Here is a 14,564-nt window from a genome sequence, read left to right as displayed (position 1 = left end):
TGAAATTATTATACAGATTATTTATAACCTTTTATAAGTCATGCATTAGCTTCAGAGGTCTTTCTCCTTCATTCTGTTCTGTGCTCCTGCCACATTCAAAATGGACTTGGATGTAAGTCTGTAGCATCTTTACTTCAAGGCAATAATTTGCCTGTTCCTAATCACGACTATCAAATGTCCTAGGTACCTAATAAACTCCGGGCTCATATTAAAAGATAGGATGTTAACTATATCGGAGCTAATGATAGAGGTTGTGTGTTATTCTGACTGTGTAATTCATGTCGTTCCTGTGTTTGGGTTTGTCAGATTAAAGCACTCAGGCTGTGTCCAAAACCACATATGCTTCCCTATTAAATAGCATGTCAAAAATAATGAGCCATTTATATTTCTACATGGCGTTTAGTAGGAAGGTATGTGGGTTTGGACGCAGCCTGAACGCTTTCCAGATGTACACAGCTGTCTCACGGAGGTGGGCTTCCCCCCCCTCTGAAGGTGGGCTAAATATAACTCTTCGAGGGGCTTCAAGACTAGAGCTGTGCTAAACATACTCCTCATGCATACACACACACACACATACAGACAGGAGCAGGAGAGGTGCTTCAGTTAACTTATACACATGTACGGTCCTGGGAACAGTTTTTCTGCTAGGATGTATAGCAGTGGAATATTTTTGATCTTTTTTATCACATGCCAGATGCTTGGATCTCAGAGCCAGGTACGTCCTCACCCAGTAAATAACACATTCCGGTATATTCTATATTAAGAAACCTGTATGGATAGACTTTATTGCACTGAGTTAACATTCACATGCAGAAACATCCCATGTGGTTTTCAGACTTGTCATGTAGATCTTTTCCCTGTATGTACACACAGAATATTCACATAAAATTATATAAACACATTAAAAAACCTTAAAATGTGTGGACCATAAGAAGCTACACGTGAAATAGTATATCCTAGTGCAAGTTTGGAAACCATGTGTGTTTTTCTGTAAGGGTGATATGGAAGCAGTCTACACTGTAAAACATGATAGCTCCATTAAGTTATGTGAACTTGTTTCTTCTCTTTAACTCCAGTTGTCATAACAAGTTCTGGATATTAAACTCAAGTTTATAAGATTTCCAAAATTAAACTGAAAATAATCGATTGTCTTGACTTGTAAGACGTAAAAGTTTACTCCCATTTTTAAGGCAGCAGGTGAACTTTTGTTTCCAAGTTTTAGCACCGCAAATGTCTCACAGTGTAGCATTATCTTTACGTTTTACATATGCTTTGTGTGCTTTTTAATATCATTTGTGATGATCAGCATGAGTAACCTTCCAGCTGTCTTTTACACTGCTGGAAAAGAAAATGCAGAACTAGTACCCCCCTGTTTTTGAATGTACAGTTGAAAGGAGACTTAAAGAGTCCTAACAATTAGGTTAAAACAAAACCCACACACACAACCAGACACACAAAATATGGTATTTGCACTCAAGTTTGCGGGGGAAAAAAATCCTGGCATGCATACATTATGCAGATTTAGGATTTGTAAACCAAATACATGAGTGTCCCAGATATGGGCAGGAAAAAATGCTTGTGAAGCAGTCAGAGACAAGTGCTGGGAAGTTTTAGATGTTTTTCAGTGGATTTTTCGCTTTTCTTTTAGATAAATATAAATATTATTTCACATAATTCTTGCACACATAAGAATAAGAAGCACTGCTAAAGATAGCATCCAACATGTAAAGGATCTGAATCACTCCATAGCTTTTTTTTGTTTTGCTTTGCCTGTGACATAAATAATTAAAATCAGGCTTTTAAGTGGCACAGTGCTTTCATGTATTTGGTCAATGTACTGCAGTCAAATGAGCAACAAAACCACCATTGCCACTAGTTTTCTGTTAAATAAACACCATTAACTCCATGACTGGAACTGCGCAGGAGTGTGTGAGCAGGCAGGAGGTCCAGAGCACTCTACACCATGTCCATAAGCTGCTCTCAGCGCACGAGACCTCCTTCTTACAGAGCGTACGCAGCCTGCGCAAGAAACTCAACCTGCTACACAACACCACAGTTAAACACAGCAGCAACATCAGCACAGGCAAGAACAGCACACGTGAGTACAGCAGCAGATGCATTGCTGTATACAGTCACACAATATTACAAAAAACTGCATATAGACTGCACAGAGAAAATAGTTCCTCGGGGATTCTTTGGAGGTTAAACAGTCCCAGCTTTTTTCTACCTGGAATCCCTTCTGAAAGGAAAACCCACTAATGTACAGGTCCACAGAGAACTTCAAGATTTCCCTATGAGAGACCAAGACGGGACCATGAAGAACCATTTGGGGTGCCAAGTGGAACTGTTTACTCACAATTTACTCGGTACATAAAACCAATAAGAAAGTCCCAGTAGGAACCAAAAGCATGGAATGTACAGTAAGTCTGGATGTGTTGACAGGTCAGGGGGTTTATTCTGGCCTCCATATACACTTAAAAATAAAGGGTTCTTCAAGTGTTCTTTGTTTAACAGTTCTAGGTTTCTCAAGGTTTTACTTGGAGCCTTTTCTGAAAGGCTTATACACTGTAGGTTTATACACTATTAAACACCTTTAAGGGTTTTGCTAAAGGGACAAACCAAAGAACACTATAAGGCATAGAGTTTACCATGGAGTCAGACCTTTCTCTGAAAATGGACGTTGATCTAAGTCTTTTGTGCTTAAATCTGTTATTTTACCCTCATTACGTCTCATCATAACCTTTCTTTATGTTGTCCTTTACCCAACAGAAATATGCCTGCCTCCAAACCCACCAGTCAATGGCAGGATGCTGGGCCAAGTGTTCAGAGTGGGCCATGAAGTCCACTTCCTCTGCAACCCTGGTTTCCAGCTGTCAGGGCCAGAGACTAGGGAGTGTCTGGATTCTTTGAGCTGGAGTGGAGAAGAGCCAACCTGCAAGAGTACTTATTCAATCATAATCCAGAACTTAAACACCCCATCTCTAATTACCACATCTGTAGAATAAAAAAAATTCTGGACTGAGAAAAGAAGCAAAAGCATGTTGGCTTGAAATGTGCTTATAATAGCAGTCCATGGGCAGTTGATGAAGCAGACAATCATTTATGAAAAGCATTGTTTTTATAAATTCTTCACTGACAGGTATTTGTGATGGATCTACCATTTTAGAGAGAAGAATTTGTGGTTACGCTTTAATAACTTTATTTGTGTTGGTCTGATTGTGCTTGGAATCTGGAGAATGCACAAGACAAGAGGATTACTTGTACTGTATTGCTCCAGTATTGAAATATTGAAAATAACTTCACATGAACAGGATTGCTAAGTTATTCTTTCATATTGGTCTCATCCTTAAAGACTCTAAAGGCTTCACACAAGTTCAACAACTGCCCAAGGGCTTCTATTATAAGTGTGTTTTGAGTCAGTGGATTGGAAAATGGATTAGGTTGAAAACAGTGGAGCATTCATTAAATTCAATATGTGTCGTTTAGCAGCTATTACATATTTGAAATTTGTGATTCTTTGTTTATAAGGTATATTTTGAATTCTAGATACAGTGGGGGGAAATAAGTATTGGACACGTCAACATTTATTTCAGTAAACATATTGCCAATGAGGTTGTTCACATGAAATTTTCACCAGACGTTAGTATTAACTCAAGAAATCTGGAAATATAAAGAATTCACAACGTTAAAGTTAATAAATAAAGTTATGTGTAATAAAGTGGAATGACACAGGAAAAAAGTATTGAACACACTAAGAAAAAGCAGTTCTCCAAGGTAAGGTAAGACAAGGAACGCTCTGAAATCCGTAAGTAATTATACCTCCTATCTGTGCAAATTAATATCAGCTGGGTTAGAAAACTGATGGTCTATATAAAGGCTTTTCATTACCAAGGTGTCACACAAGAAACATCTCATGATGGGTAAAAGCAAAGAGCTCTCCCAAGACCTTTGGAACCTTACTATTACAAAATATACTGATGGAACCAGACGCATTTCAAAACTTCCGAATCTTCCAGTAAGCACCATTGGGGCCATTATCCGCAAGTGGAAGCATCACTCCGTCATCAACTGGCCACGCACAGGAGCTCCTCGCAAGATTTCTGACCAGGGAGTCAGAAGAATAGTCAGAAGAGTAGCCCAAGAGCCAAGGACCACTCGGAAAGAGCTCCAGAAACACTTGGAGACAGCAGGTACCATCGTCACAGAGAAAACAAAAGGCAATGCACTCCACTGCTCACGCTCACCCCACAAGACTCCATTACTAAAGAAAAGGCATGTCGAAGCTCGTTTAAAGTTTGCTACAACTCATTTGGACAAGCCTATGAAATTCTGGGAGAGTGTAGTCTGGTCAGACGAGAGCAAACGTTAACTTTTTGGCTGTCATACTACACACCATGTGTGGAGAAGAAATGTCACTGCACATCACCCTAAAAACACAATACCAACAGTGAAGTTTGGAGGGGGAAGCATCATGGTGTGGGGCTGTTCTTCATCGCATGGTACTGGCAGATGTCATATAATTGAAGGAACGATGACTGGAGCCCTTTACCAGGAGATTCTTGAGAAGAATCTGCTGCAATCCACCAGAATGATGATGATACGTGGGTGGATCTTCCAGCAGGACAACGATCTAAAGCATACAGCAAAGGAGACTCAATTGGTTTCAGAGAAAAAAAAAAAATCAAGGTGTTAGAATGGCCCAGTCAATCACCTGACCTGAATCCAATTGAACAAGATTTAAAGACAATATGTTTAGAAGAATGGGCCAAAATCACTGAACACATAGCTTCATTTATGGACTTTAATGCTGTGAATTCTTTATATTTCCAGATTTCTTGAGTTAATGCCAAAGTCTGGTGAAAATTTCATGTGAATATCCTCATTGGAAATATCTTCATTGAAAATTTTTTTTGAAGCGTCCAATACTTAAATCCCCCACTGTACATTTTGAACAATAATGTGTCTTGTTCTATCTTCAGTGGTAGATGCTGGAACACACAATATCCCTACTTCGTCCACACCCGCATATGTGCGTCCCTCCCGCTGTATAGAGTTTCAGGGCTCCATGCACTGCACATGTGAGCAAGGCTACAGCATCTCTAGCCAGGAAAGAGGCTTGTGCACAGGTAACATCTCCGACCAGTTAAAAACTGGGCTTTGACTTGACAGAGTAAGAGCGCTGATCTGGGCGTAACAACTTCCTATCCATCTTATCATATTGCTTGGACTATGAAGGGCATAAAATTATTCCAATCAAATTGTGGATAATGTTAACTGATTATTGGAATATATTACAAAATGGTGCCCTGACTTATTATTCCATTCAGGGGACAAGATTACCATTCAGTTACTGTATATAAATTTGGTTATGTGGAGTCTATACTTACTCTATACTCTCTTTCCTTCTTTTTTAAAAATTTTTTTCTTTTATAAAAGACATTGATGAATGCGAGCTCTTCCGTATGACCCAACCTGGCCGTCTATGTTTGCACACGTGTATGAACACAGCTGGGAGCTACTACTGCCAATGTCCCACCGGCTACAGCGTCAAAGACAACAGGAGCTGCCACGGTCAGTGTCCTACTTTACTAAATCTAAATTAATAAAGAGATGCAGAAAAGCATCTCAGAGATGCAGAAAAGCATCTTAGATGCTATACTGTTTAGAAAGAAGGATATAGAGTTTAATTCAGCATTTTCTTTAGCGCTTTATTTAATGGTACCTTTAGAGCCCTCTGCTGCCTCTAAGGCAAACTACGTTGCTATGAATATAACTGAGATGCTTTCTGACCAACTGAGCCCAAATCTCTGTCGAAACTACAGGTGTTATCTTTTTCTTTTTTGTTTGTTTTACTTCTTGCATCTTGTAGATCTCTTCTCTGAATACAAGATGAAAGGAAACAAGGACAGAAATAACTGAAGGCAAACATTTGCCAAATGATGCCTCGACTTAACTTAAACTTTTCATTGCAGATATTGATGAGTGTGAGAAAGGAGTTCACAACTGTACCAAAGAGCAGGTGTGTGTGAACACTTTCGGGGGTCACAGGTGCATGGTGGTCGAATGCCCTCGCTTCCGCAATGCTTCCTACATCAAGACCTCACCTCTGTAAGTATGCCAATTTCATTTCCATTAATGCAATACATTTGATCCACATTCAATAGAAATATTACAGCACAGATTGTATATGTGGGATGTGTTGAAGTCCAGTATTTGGTAAATCACATTAATAAACCTGACATGAAGCGCAGCATGAAGTAAAAAGCTGAGAATTTTCCTTCTCTAAAATGTAGACTTCCAACGTCTACGTTACAGGCAATGTGAGCGTAATCCCTGTGTCCAGGGGAACAAAGCTTGCCTCCAGGCTCCCGTCTCGGTCAACTTTCACTTTATGTCAGTGGTGTCGAACATGAGCACTCCCCGCGTCCTCTTCCGGGTTTCAGCGGCCCGTATTCTGGGAGACGCCCTGCGCTTCGGACTGCTGGGAAATCGAGGGGCAGGGCATTTCACCCTTCAGCGCTCGAGCAGACAGAGTGGGGAGCTGCTGCTGGTGGAGCCCGTGCAAGGCCCTGCCACGCTAGAGACTGAGGTAGAGATGATCGAGCTGGAGAAGAGAACACTGCTGGGACGATATGTTACAAAGGTTACACTCTTCGTGTCCCCTTACAGCTTCTAAAACACAGAGTGAGGAGGAAACAGACTGGAGAATAAAGTGATCTTGCCACCCGAGACACTTATTATAACCGCCTTACAAACACAGGAACTAAAAACGAAGTACAACAGATTTCCAGCTGGGAAAATCCAAAATCTTTATCAGAAAGCTATCAAGAATCACTCTTAATTGTGTTTTTATAGCCTTTTATATATTTAATTTGACAATCTAGTTTTATTTCATAATCTAGTGTGTATTTCATCTAACTTTAAAATATAAACATTTTATCATATCTTATTTTATAGTTTTCAAATTCAGTTTTAACAATGACTGATATTTCTGCTTCAATATTCACAGTGAAGCACAATGACATCTTCCACGATTTTAATGTCTTAATCAACATGTCTGAAACGGTCTCTGCTGCCAAACCACAAATCCTCCTCATGATTCTGGGCCATCATAAAGGAGAAGGATTGTCTCCAAGGACTGACTGAAAGGCATTCCCACAAAGAATTCTTCACCTTAATGACAGAATGCCAAGGCAGGACCTCACAGACCTCTCCTCAATGACCATCATTTACTGTGTGGAGCTATAAAAAGTATTCAAACACAGAGAAGTTGCCTTTCGCACGCTCACTCCTTCTCTCACACTCTCTCTCTCTCGCTCTCTCACACACACACGAAATATGTCACGTGACATGGAACCCCACATATACCCCTGCTGAAAAATCCCCCAATAGAATCCATCACAGAAATTTTAATGGTTTCCACTACAAATACCATTACAAACCATCAGCTAACCATTACCATAATTACCATTACTGGTCTTTAATGGTATCCAATAGACATAACCTGCCACAAACAGAAGGGAACAAATTACCAGTAGAGACCCACAGGGACCATTACAATTCTCATTAAACCATTACAATTCCCATTATAATCATTAGAACCATTGCAAATTCTACGAGGGTTTATATATACTTTTTTGTTCAGCAGGGATGTGACTTGAAAATATTATACAGATTATTTATAACCTTTTATAAGTCATGCATTAGCTTCAGTAGTCTTTCTCCTTCATTCTGTTCTGTGCTCCTGCCACGTTCAAAATGGACTTGGATAGAAATCTGTAGCATCTCTACTACAACATTAATTTGCCTGTTCCTAATCACGACCATCAAATGTCCTAATAAACTCACAACACACACAATCCACAAAAAGGCAACAAGATAACCCTACAATACTATTCAACCCTTAAATCAAAGCAATAAATGATTCGGTCATATTTAGCCTCCAGAAGAGAGATAATAAAATGTAGGTGTAGTTTAGCTTTCTGTTACAAACTGTGTAACTAAAGCATTAATATTTCTACAGAAATTTCCAGAGTCCAAAATACAAACCGGCAAATTGATTTTATTAACAATTTTCCAAATCACTTTGTACATAACAAAAACAACCAATAAAGACAAAAAAAGCCTTTTTTTTTAATATATATATGTATAATACATGGCTTAATCAGATCTGAGGGGAAATACTTTTAAATCAGTTTATACAATGGAAAAAGGCATACAAAAACAAAATGCATCATTTAAAAAAAAAAAGAAAAAAAGAAAAAGAATTACTGTGTTTACTTGTAGAAAGGTCAGACACAGCAGACAGTGAGCACTTACAGTATGACTTCACATTATTTCCTGTCTGAAAGGAGGAGGAAATCAAGCAATTATGAAGAAATCTTTCCAGTGCTACATTCACTTGCTTAATCATTGGCAAAATAATTAAGGAATGGTCCACCAAAAATGGCCATGGTTTCTGGGCTGGTTGAGAGTGTGAATATAAGGAGTGAACTCAAGCTAACATGAGTTAATTCTGAAGAGATTTGACATGGAAAGCTGAACATGTTCTGTGGGCCAGTCCGTACAATTGTTGTTGGACAAATTATGCTGAACTTGAATCTTTTTTTAAATTTATTTAATTGCTTAGATTATTGGAGAACTTATTAAATAAGCATAATTTTCAACAAAGGTTACATGGCGATTTCCCATTACCAGTAAAGGTAGGTGAAGGGTGAGTCCATCTGCTTCTTGTGATTGCAATCCAGTAACTTTTCACGTTTTCTACAAGAAAAAGAGCAACACTGAAGCAGGGACCTCTCTGTAAATCCACAGCTATATACAGTATACAAACAATATTTTCCTCCTCCGCGTAGCATTGCAACATGACCTGCTAAGATTTATACAAAAACGTTTAAGTATGACACTGAAAAACAGACAGGGGTGAATGGAGATCATAGTAAGGCTCGTTTTCCCTCAAACAGCCGTTAAACTGTGTTCCCCCTTTAAGGACATTCAGAGTGTTAACGGGGAGGGGGGGTTCATTGTTTAGAGCTTTTGATAATGTTGCAGATTTAATTACCAACAAGCTGTCAAAGGTTTGATATGCTAAGATACTTACACAACAGGCTCAGTAAGCTGAGAAGGACGGCAGGTGATTACGGGAGTGCATGCAAGAAATAATGGTGTAAAGGGCATGATTTTCGGAACGGGATTTCTGAGCTGTGCAGGTGGTGACATAATTCAAGACACACTTGAATATTCAAGAACATTGACTGAGTTAAACAATTTCTGAAAGTATTTTTTTAAATAAAAAAAAGAAGAAGAAGAAGAAAAAAGGTTTCTTATTCCTCTAACCCTGGATGGCAGAGTACAAGACTAGCCCCAATACTAAGCATAGAGGCATCCAGAAAACCCAAAACTTTAAACCTACAATAAATTAAGGCCATCAAAACTGATAAAGTCATTAACATACAGCTAAGCAAGCACAGACAAAACAATTCTTGAGCTTGGTTGGCCGAATATGAACTAATGCTATTAGCAGTCTTTAAGTATGGCACTGTAAGACATCCAGTCATCAGTACACCTCTCCAGGTGTTAAACATCTAACAAGCTAAACTGAGGAGAAATCTGAGCACAGGAAGTGACCTAACTTGTGTAACGATTACTCTGTATCACACTTGTGCCCGTCTCTGCAGTGCAGTTGAAAGACTAAGTCAAGTTGCCATGTAGGAACCACATCTTTGCCTGCCTGAGCTCCATGAGTGCCTTGACATCCTGTCTGAGGCCACTATGGAATATTTTTCAAGCATCACAGTCAGATTAAGAGTGCTCATCTAAGGTCATCTACCTGTTGTCCACATAATATTTGAACAATCAGAATACAATATAAATCAGGATTATTTGAACGTTTTTAAGCATCCTACTCAAGTCTAAAAAGTCCCATTTATCCTGATCCTAGATCCTGAGTTCTTCTGGCTCAGATGTGAATAGCTCTGCTCTGTTCAATGGTCTGTTAGTATCTGAGAGTACAGCAAGTCTGACAAACATTAGATCGGATGCCTTTATTCACCAACAACCCAAACCTGCAATCGTAGACACAAATATCCATCTGTTAAAAGTAAAAAAAAAAAAAAAATAATAATAATAATTTTTTTTTTTTAACTCTTGATGAAAATAAGTAACCCCATAGACAAGATACTTAATCTTGAACTTTTCATTCACCCTCACAGGAAATCTCACTCACTCACTCACACACACACTTCAGCACAATTATTCATTCCAATCAGGTTTTTTAACCCCTGTAATTAGTTAAATCACAAAAGGCCCTATTTAGTAGTATGCCTACTACATCAATGTCATGCCTGTTACTTATAAATAATACTATAAAGCAAACGATGATGTTATTCTCCCATTAGATGTTCTGAAAGTTAGTCAACAAATCGCAGCCGTGACCTTATTAAAAGGAACAACCCATGTCGATGCTAATGAAATTCCAATATCAGTTAAAATAATAAAAGAAACATGTTATCAGACCTCCGCAACCCTAGCACACACACAAACCTAATACCACATATATACTAGTCACCATGTGTAACTGAAGTATATGGAAATCAACCACAACCAGACAAAAGTATTTCTGTAATTTAGTAGTGAGAACCTGCTTCCGCTGCCTCATCGCTTCGGTAGACCACAGGGGAGCACAACAAAGCCCAAGCATACGTAAAACCACAACATCCAATACAAAAGCATCAACAATAAATACATGAACTGCAAATGAAGAGAAACAAAAACACGAACATGGAGAAAGCTGAAAGGGGTGAAACAATGTCTCAAAGATGCTGGCACACACACGCTTTGAACTGCGCAAACATACTCGCGCGCGCGCACACAAAATGGCCCAAACGTCCATAGCAGGCAGGTCCGGTCACAAAGAAGCAGATGACGATGCAGGAGTACCGCAGTCAGAAAACATGGACAGTGTGAAGAGAGTAAAATCAGGTCCCAACATGGCTGCTGCCAGTAGCAACAATACCTGCACATTTTCAGTCTTGCTTGTCCTCTTCACCGTGCCATAGCCAGGGCCCGGGGTGGGTGAGGGGCAGAGAGGAGCGCTGCTAGCTTCTCCACCCCCCTTTTGTGGAATGGGGAAGGAAAAAGTGAGGACATTGGGTCTCCCCCCCCCTCCCCTCCTGCCCCTGGCAACCCTCTTTACCTGTCCTTCAGCTCCTGCGTGACACGCTTGGTGATGCGGCCGCACAGCAGCCCCATGAAGAACAGCAGCACCACACACACTGCCAGCATGCTCATGATATAGTTCTTAGCGGGGGAAGAGAGCACCTGACCAGCCAAGTCTGAGAAGCCTTCTGCTGGTGCCACCTAGAGGCAGGAAGCAGAAAATGTCAACATGGAAGGAAACTGCACATAGAGCAATGCTTAAGAAAATAGGAACTTAATAATAGCAATAACAATACTAAAATTTGCACACTGTCTTAAATCTTTAATATTTGTATTTTGTGTGTGGTTAGTCTCTAAAAATGAGCTTTATTTATTTAGCAGAATACAGTCTGCTAAATAACATTTTTGCTGTTCATTAAAATCAGAACAAAAACATACAATAAATATTTTGATCACAAACATGTGAAGATGCTGGAGAGGTTCTTTAAACAATGTAACAAAAGTAGTGCAATTTTCCCACTAGTGTCAGAATTATTGGCACCCTCCACAATTCGCATCTGGTCATGATCTCCCCGGCGAAAAGAACACTGGACCTCTTTCTGTAGGTCTAACACAGTCAGAGACACTTGTAGATAGATCTCAGTTCACTCCTCCTTCATGCAAAGCTCCTCTATATTCTTAGTTCTGTCCATGTGGACTCCCCTTCTCCATGTCAGCCCAGAGATTTTCATGATCTTGTTCAAAGCTTGATCTATGGCCAAGTCTGAACCAGCCAGGCTACAACATCCTGTATTTAGAGGAATTCATAATAGCATTAATGTTCCCAAAAGCCCCTGGAACAGCCATAAAACAACCCCAAATCAGCAATGATCTGCCTTCATATTTCATTCTACTATTTTTTATTAGCTGCTTGTATGCAGTTCTTCACTTTTTGGCAAACATGCTAATGATGTGCATGACCAAACGTGTTCATCCACCTGAATTAAAGTGTGTTATTTTTATATATATATATATATATATATATATATATATATATATAAAATAACTATTATGCTCATTATCTTTAAATATGCCAATAAAGCTGGATTTCACCTCCACGTCCAATAAAGCTGGACATCACGTACAGCTACCTATAAACCATTTCGATGGCTATTCCTCGGCTTAAGGGAGTGACATCTTTGTTCCTTGGACGTTTCCGGTGAGTTGTCGAGCACATACAAATCAACAGTGTGAGGCTCTTCATGCACGGTGTTACTGTGATAACGTATTTAATTATGCAATTGAAAATGTCAATATTAAAATTAGGACCATGTTGTTGGGTGGTTGGATGCTCCCTCAGGCCTGAAACTAACCTACTTTCGGAAATTAAAGTGTTTAGATTTCAAAAAACAAACAGAAAAACAAACAAACCAAAAAAAAAAAAAAAAACCACGACATGACATGACTCCTGGATTGCAGCAGTGAAGTGAGACGGCTATATATCGACTAGCAACTCCAGGATATGTAGCACACAATTTATCTCTAGTAAATAAATGACATTTTTGCCATTGAATTTTTATTATATTATTTCTTTATGTTCACTATTTAAGTATGATGCAGCATAATTTGAGCCAGCATTGTGGCTCAGTGTTTGTTTTCACATGGTAGCTAGCTAGTGTTTTGATACGTTTGTAGGGAAAGTGACAGGTTTGTATTTCCGTTTCACTTCGAAATGTTCTGTGTTATAATTAGGAAAGCTGTGGTTTACATTAGTTATCTACCCATCAGAGAGATGCGATGAGTAACACTTTACAGCAATTTTGCATTGTGTAACAGTAGCTAAACGTAGTAAACGTTTAATGTTCTGTGTGAAAAGTTGTCACCTCAGTCTTATTTAAAGGGTTTTATTTTCAGTTTTTATAAATATCTGAACTGTTCAGCTTTAGCTAGACCTGAAAAGTACACGCTAGTCATTTTTCCATTTTGTTTTGACAGATCTGAGTTTTTAAAAAATGGTGCCACTGGAAATGCTTCAGGACCAGACACGTGCAGAAGCACTGGAAATTGTTTATGTCCTTGAAATGGTCTGTGTGTGTGTTACCTTGGCAGCGTAGCTCCACATGTCTATGCGGTCTTGCAGTCTCTTCTTACACTCAGGCTGAAGTCTCACTCTCTTATCCTGAAGAGCCTCCATCAGACAGGACATCTCTGAGGAACACACACACAGTAACGTTAATATCATCTGAAAACTCTCCGGGAACATACTGACCGTGTTGTTAAGCACTCACGTCTTCCTCTGCCAGGCGGGATGGCAGCACACTGATGCTTAAGGTCAAGCGCACATGCTGTGTGCAACACTGGATCCACAAAAATGTCTGCCTTACTCTCCTTGAGGATGTTCAGCACCTCCTACACATATATGACATGCGTGAATTTAAACTGCACTATGTAGTTGGGAGAATTTTAGACAGTTTCATGGTAGGACACGTGATTATGATGATGCACCTTTTTGCAGCCCTCATTTTTCAGCTTGAGCAGATTCACTTTGAGACATTCCTCCACCTGGCCCGTCTGTTCCTGGGCCGCTACTTCCTCTGCGCACAGCCGCGGGATCTGAGACACAAATACGTGACCTTATACCACACGGTAGTGCATATAATTACGGTGACACCTGGAGGAAGCTGGAGGAGTAACCGACCTCATCAGTGCACTGCATCTGTAACTGAGGGTCCAGTCTGTAGTCCAAGGCAGACTCCTGCAGAATTACCCTGATCTGGTCCTCACAGTCTGGAGAGAGACGCTGCACACACAGTTCAACAACGGTTACAACCACACAGACTCAGTCATAATCAGCTATACTGTGTTGAACCACAAGGTAACACAGCAGAGTGGGGTGCACTAGAACAGACCTGGTCAGCGTATTTGAGTTTGAGGCAGGAGATGACCCGGCCCTCTAACTCGATGTCATCTTTCGATTTGTCCAGAATGTTTTGGCAGAACTTGGGAATGTCAGGCTTACAGGCCTTCCTCAGCACTGGGTTCAGTCTGTAATCTGGATGTATGAAAGGAAAAAAAATCCACTTAAAGTCTAATCATGATCATATTCATATTTAAACTGTGCTCGGCATATCTAACGGTCTCTTTAGAGCAGTGGTTCTCAAACCGGGGTCTGCCAGATGGAGCCAGGGGGGCTGCGTAGAATTAATTTTTTTTAAATTAATTTTACCTATATGTAAGGCAGGATTGTCAACCATTGAACTAAGACGTACATAAAAATTTAACTATTAATAAATTAAATCAATTATACACAGCACACTAAGCTGAAACGTCACTAACAGAGACATCTGTTGATATACAATTGTACAGTACTGTTCGCCACACGCTGATAAAACCCAAGTCTATTTAAAACGGAGTCGTTTTTAGATAGA

General features: G+C 39.7%; 2 protein-coding genes across 4 annotated transcripts in view; one reads left to right on the top strand and one right to left on the bottom strand.

Annotated features, from left to right (window-relative positions):
- The first annotated feature begins 574 nt into the window (after window positions 1-574).
- Window positions 575-7,497, top strand: si:dkey-234i14.3 (fibulin-7-like). 2 transcript variants are annotated; one of them, XM_053641244.1, is made up of 7 exons: window positions 575-715; window positions 1,924-2,083; window positions 2,770-2,940; window positions 4,980-5,126; window positions 5,437-5,571; window positions 5,973-6,108; window positions 6,316-7,497. In XM_053641244.1, the coding sequence occupies exons 1-7, from the start codon at window positions 617-619 to the stop codon at window positions 6,674-6,676; spliced, it is 1,209 nt and encodes a 402-aa protein (XP_053497219.1). In that variant the 5' UTR covers window positions 575-616; the 3' UTR covers window positions 6,677-7,497. The 2 variants fall into 2 exon arrangements, with proteins under 2 accessions (XP_053497219.1, XP_053497218.1); XM_053641243.1 differs by having other exon boundaries at window positions 1,924-2,098.
- Window positions 7,498-8,042: 545 nt separating this feature from the next.
- glg1a (golgi glycoprotein 1a) overlaps window positions 8,043-14,564 on the bottom strand; it is a 33,230-nt gene continuing 26,708 nt past the window's right edge. For both annotated transcript variants that reach the window (XM_053641241.1, XM_053641242.1), the window contains 7 exons: window positions 14,046-14,188; window positions 13,835-13,936; window positions 13,642-13,749; window positions 13,425-13,545; window positions 13,238-13,344; window positions 11,195-11,358; window positions 8,043-8,763 (listed from right to left, as the gene is read on the bottom strand). In XM_053641241.1, coding sequence (XP_053497216.1) covers window positions 8,691-8,763; window positions 11,195-11,358; window positions 13,238-13,344; window positions 13,425-13,545; window positions 13,642-13,749; window positions 13,835-13,936; window positions 14,046-14,188 — 818 coding nt within the window. In that variant the 3' untranslated portion in view covers window positions 8,043-8,690. The remainder of the gene's footprint in view (window positions 8,764-11,194; window positions 11,359-13,237; window positions 13,345-13,424; window positions 13,546-13,641; window positions 13,750-13,834; window positions 13,937-14,045; window positions 14,189-14,564) is intronic.

The sequence above is a fragment of the Ictalurus furcatus genome, chromosome 14 (genome assembly GCF_023375685.1).
Source record: "Ictalurus furcatus strain D&B chromosome 14, Billie_1.0, whole genome shotgun sequence".
Classification (NCBI taxonomy): domain Eukaryota; kingdom Metazoa; phylum Chordata; class Actinopteri; order Siluriformes; family Ictaluridae; genus Ictalurus; species Ictalurus furcatus.
Note: the sequence above shows the minus strand (reverse complement) of the source record. Positions and strands in the feature narration are given on the sequence as shown.

Excerpts from the sequence above, each read along its gene's own strand:
- si:dkey-234i14.3 (XM_053641243.1), top strand. The coding sequence starts at position 617 with ATGTACGGTCCTGGGAACAGTTTTTCTGCTAGGATGTATAGCAGTGGA. Across the intron at positions 2,099-2,769 it reads CACAGGCAAGAACAGCACAC|AAATATGCCTGCCTCCAAAC; the intron begins GTGAGTACAGCA and ends TTTACCCAACAG. Across the intron at positions 5,572-5,972 it reads AGACAACAGGAGCTGCCACG|ATATTGATGAGTGTGAGAAA; the intron begins GTCAGTGTCCTA and ends TTTTCATTGCAG.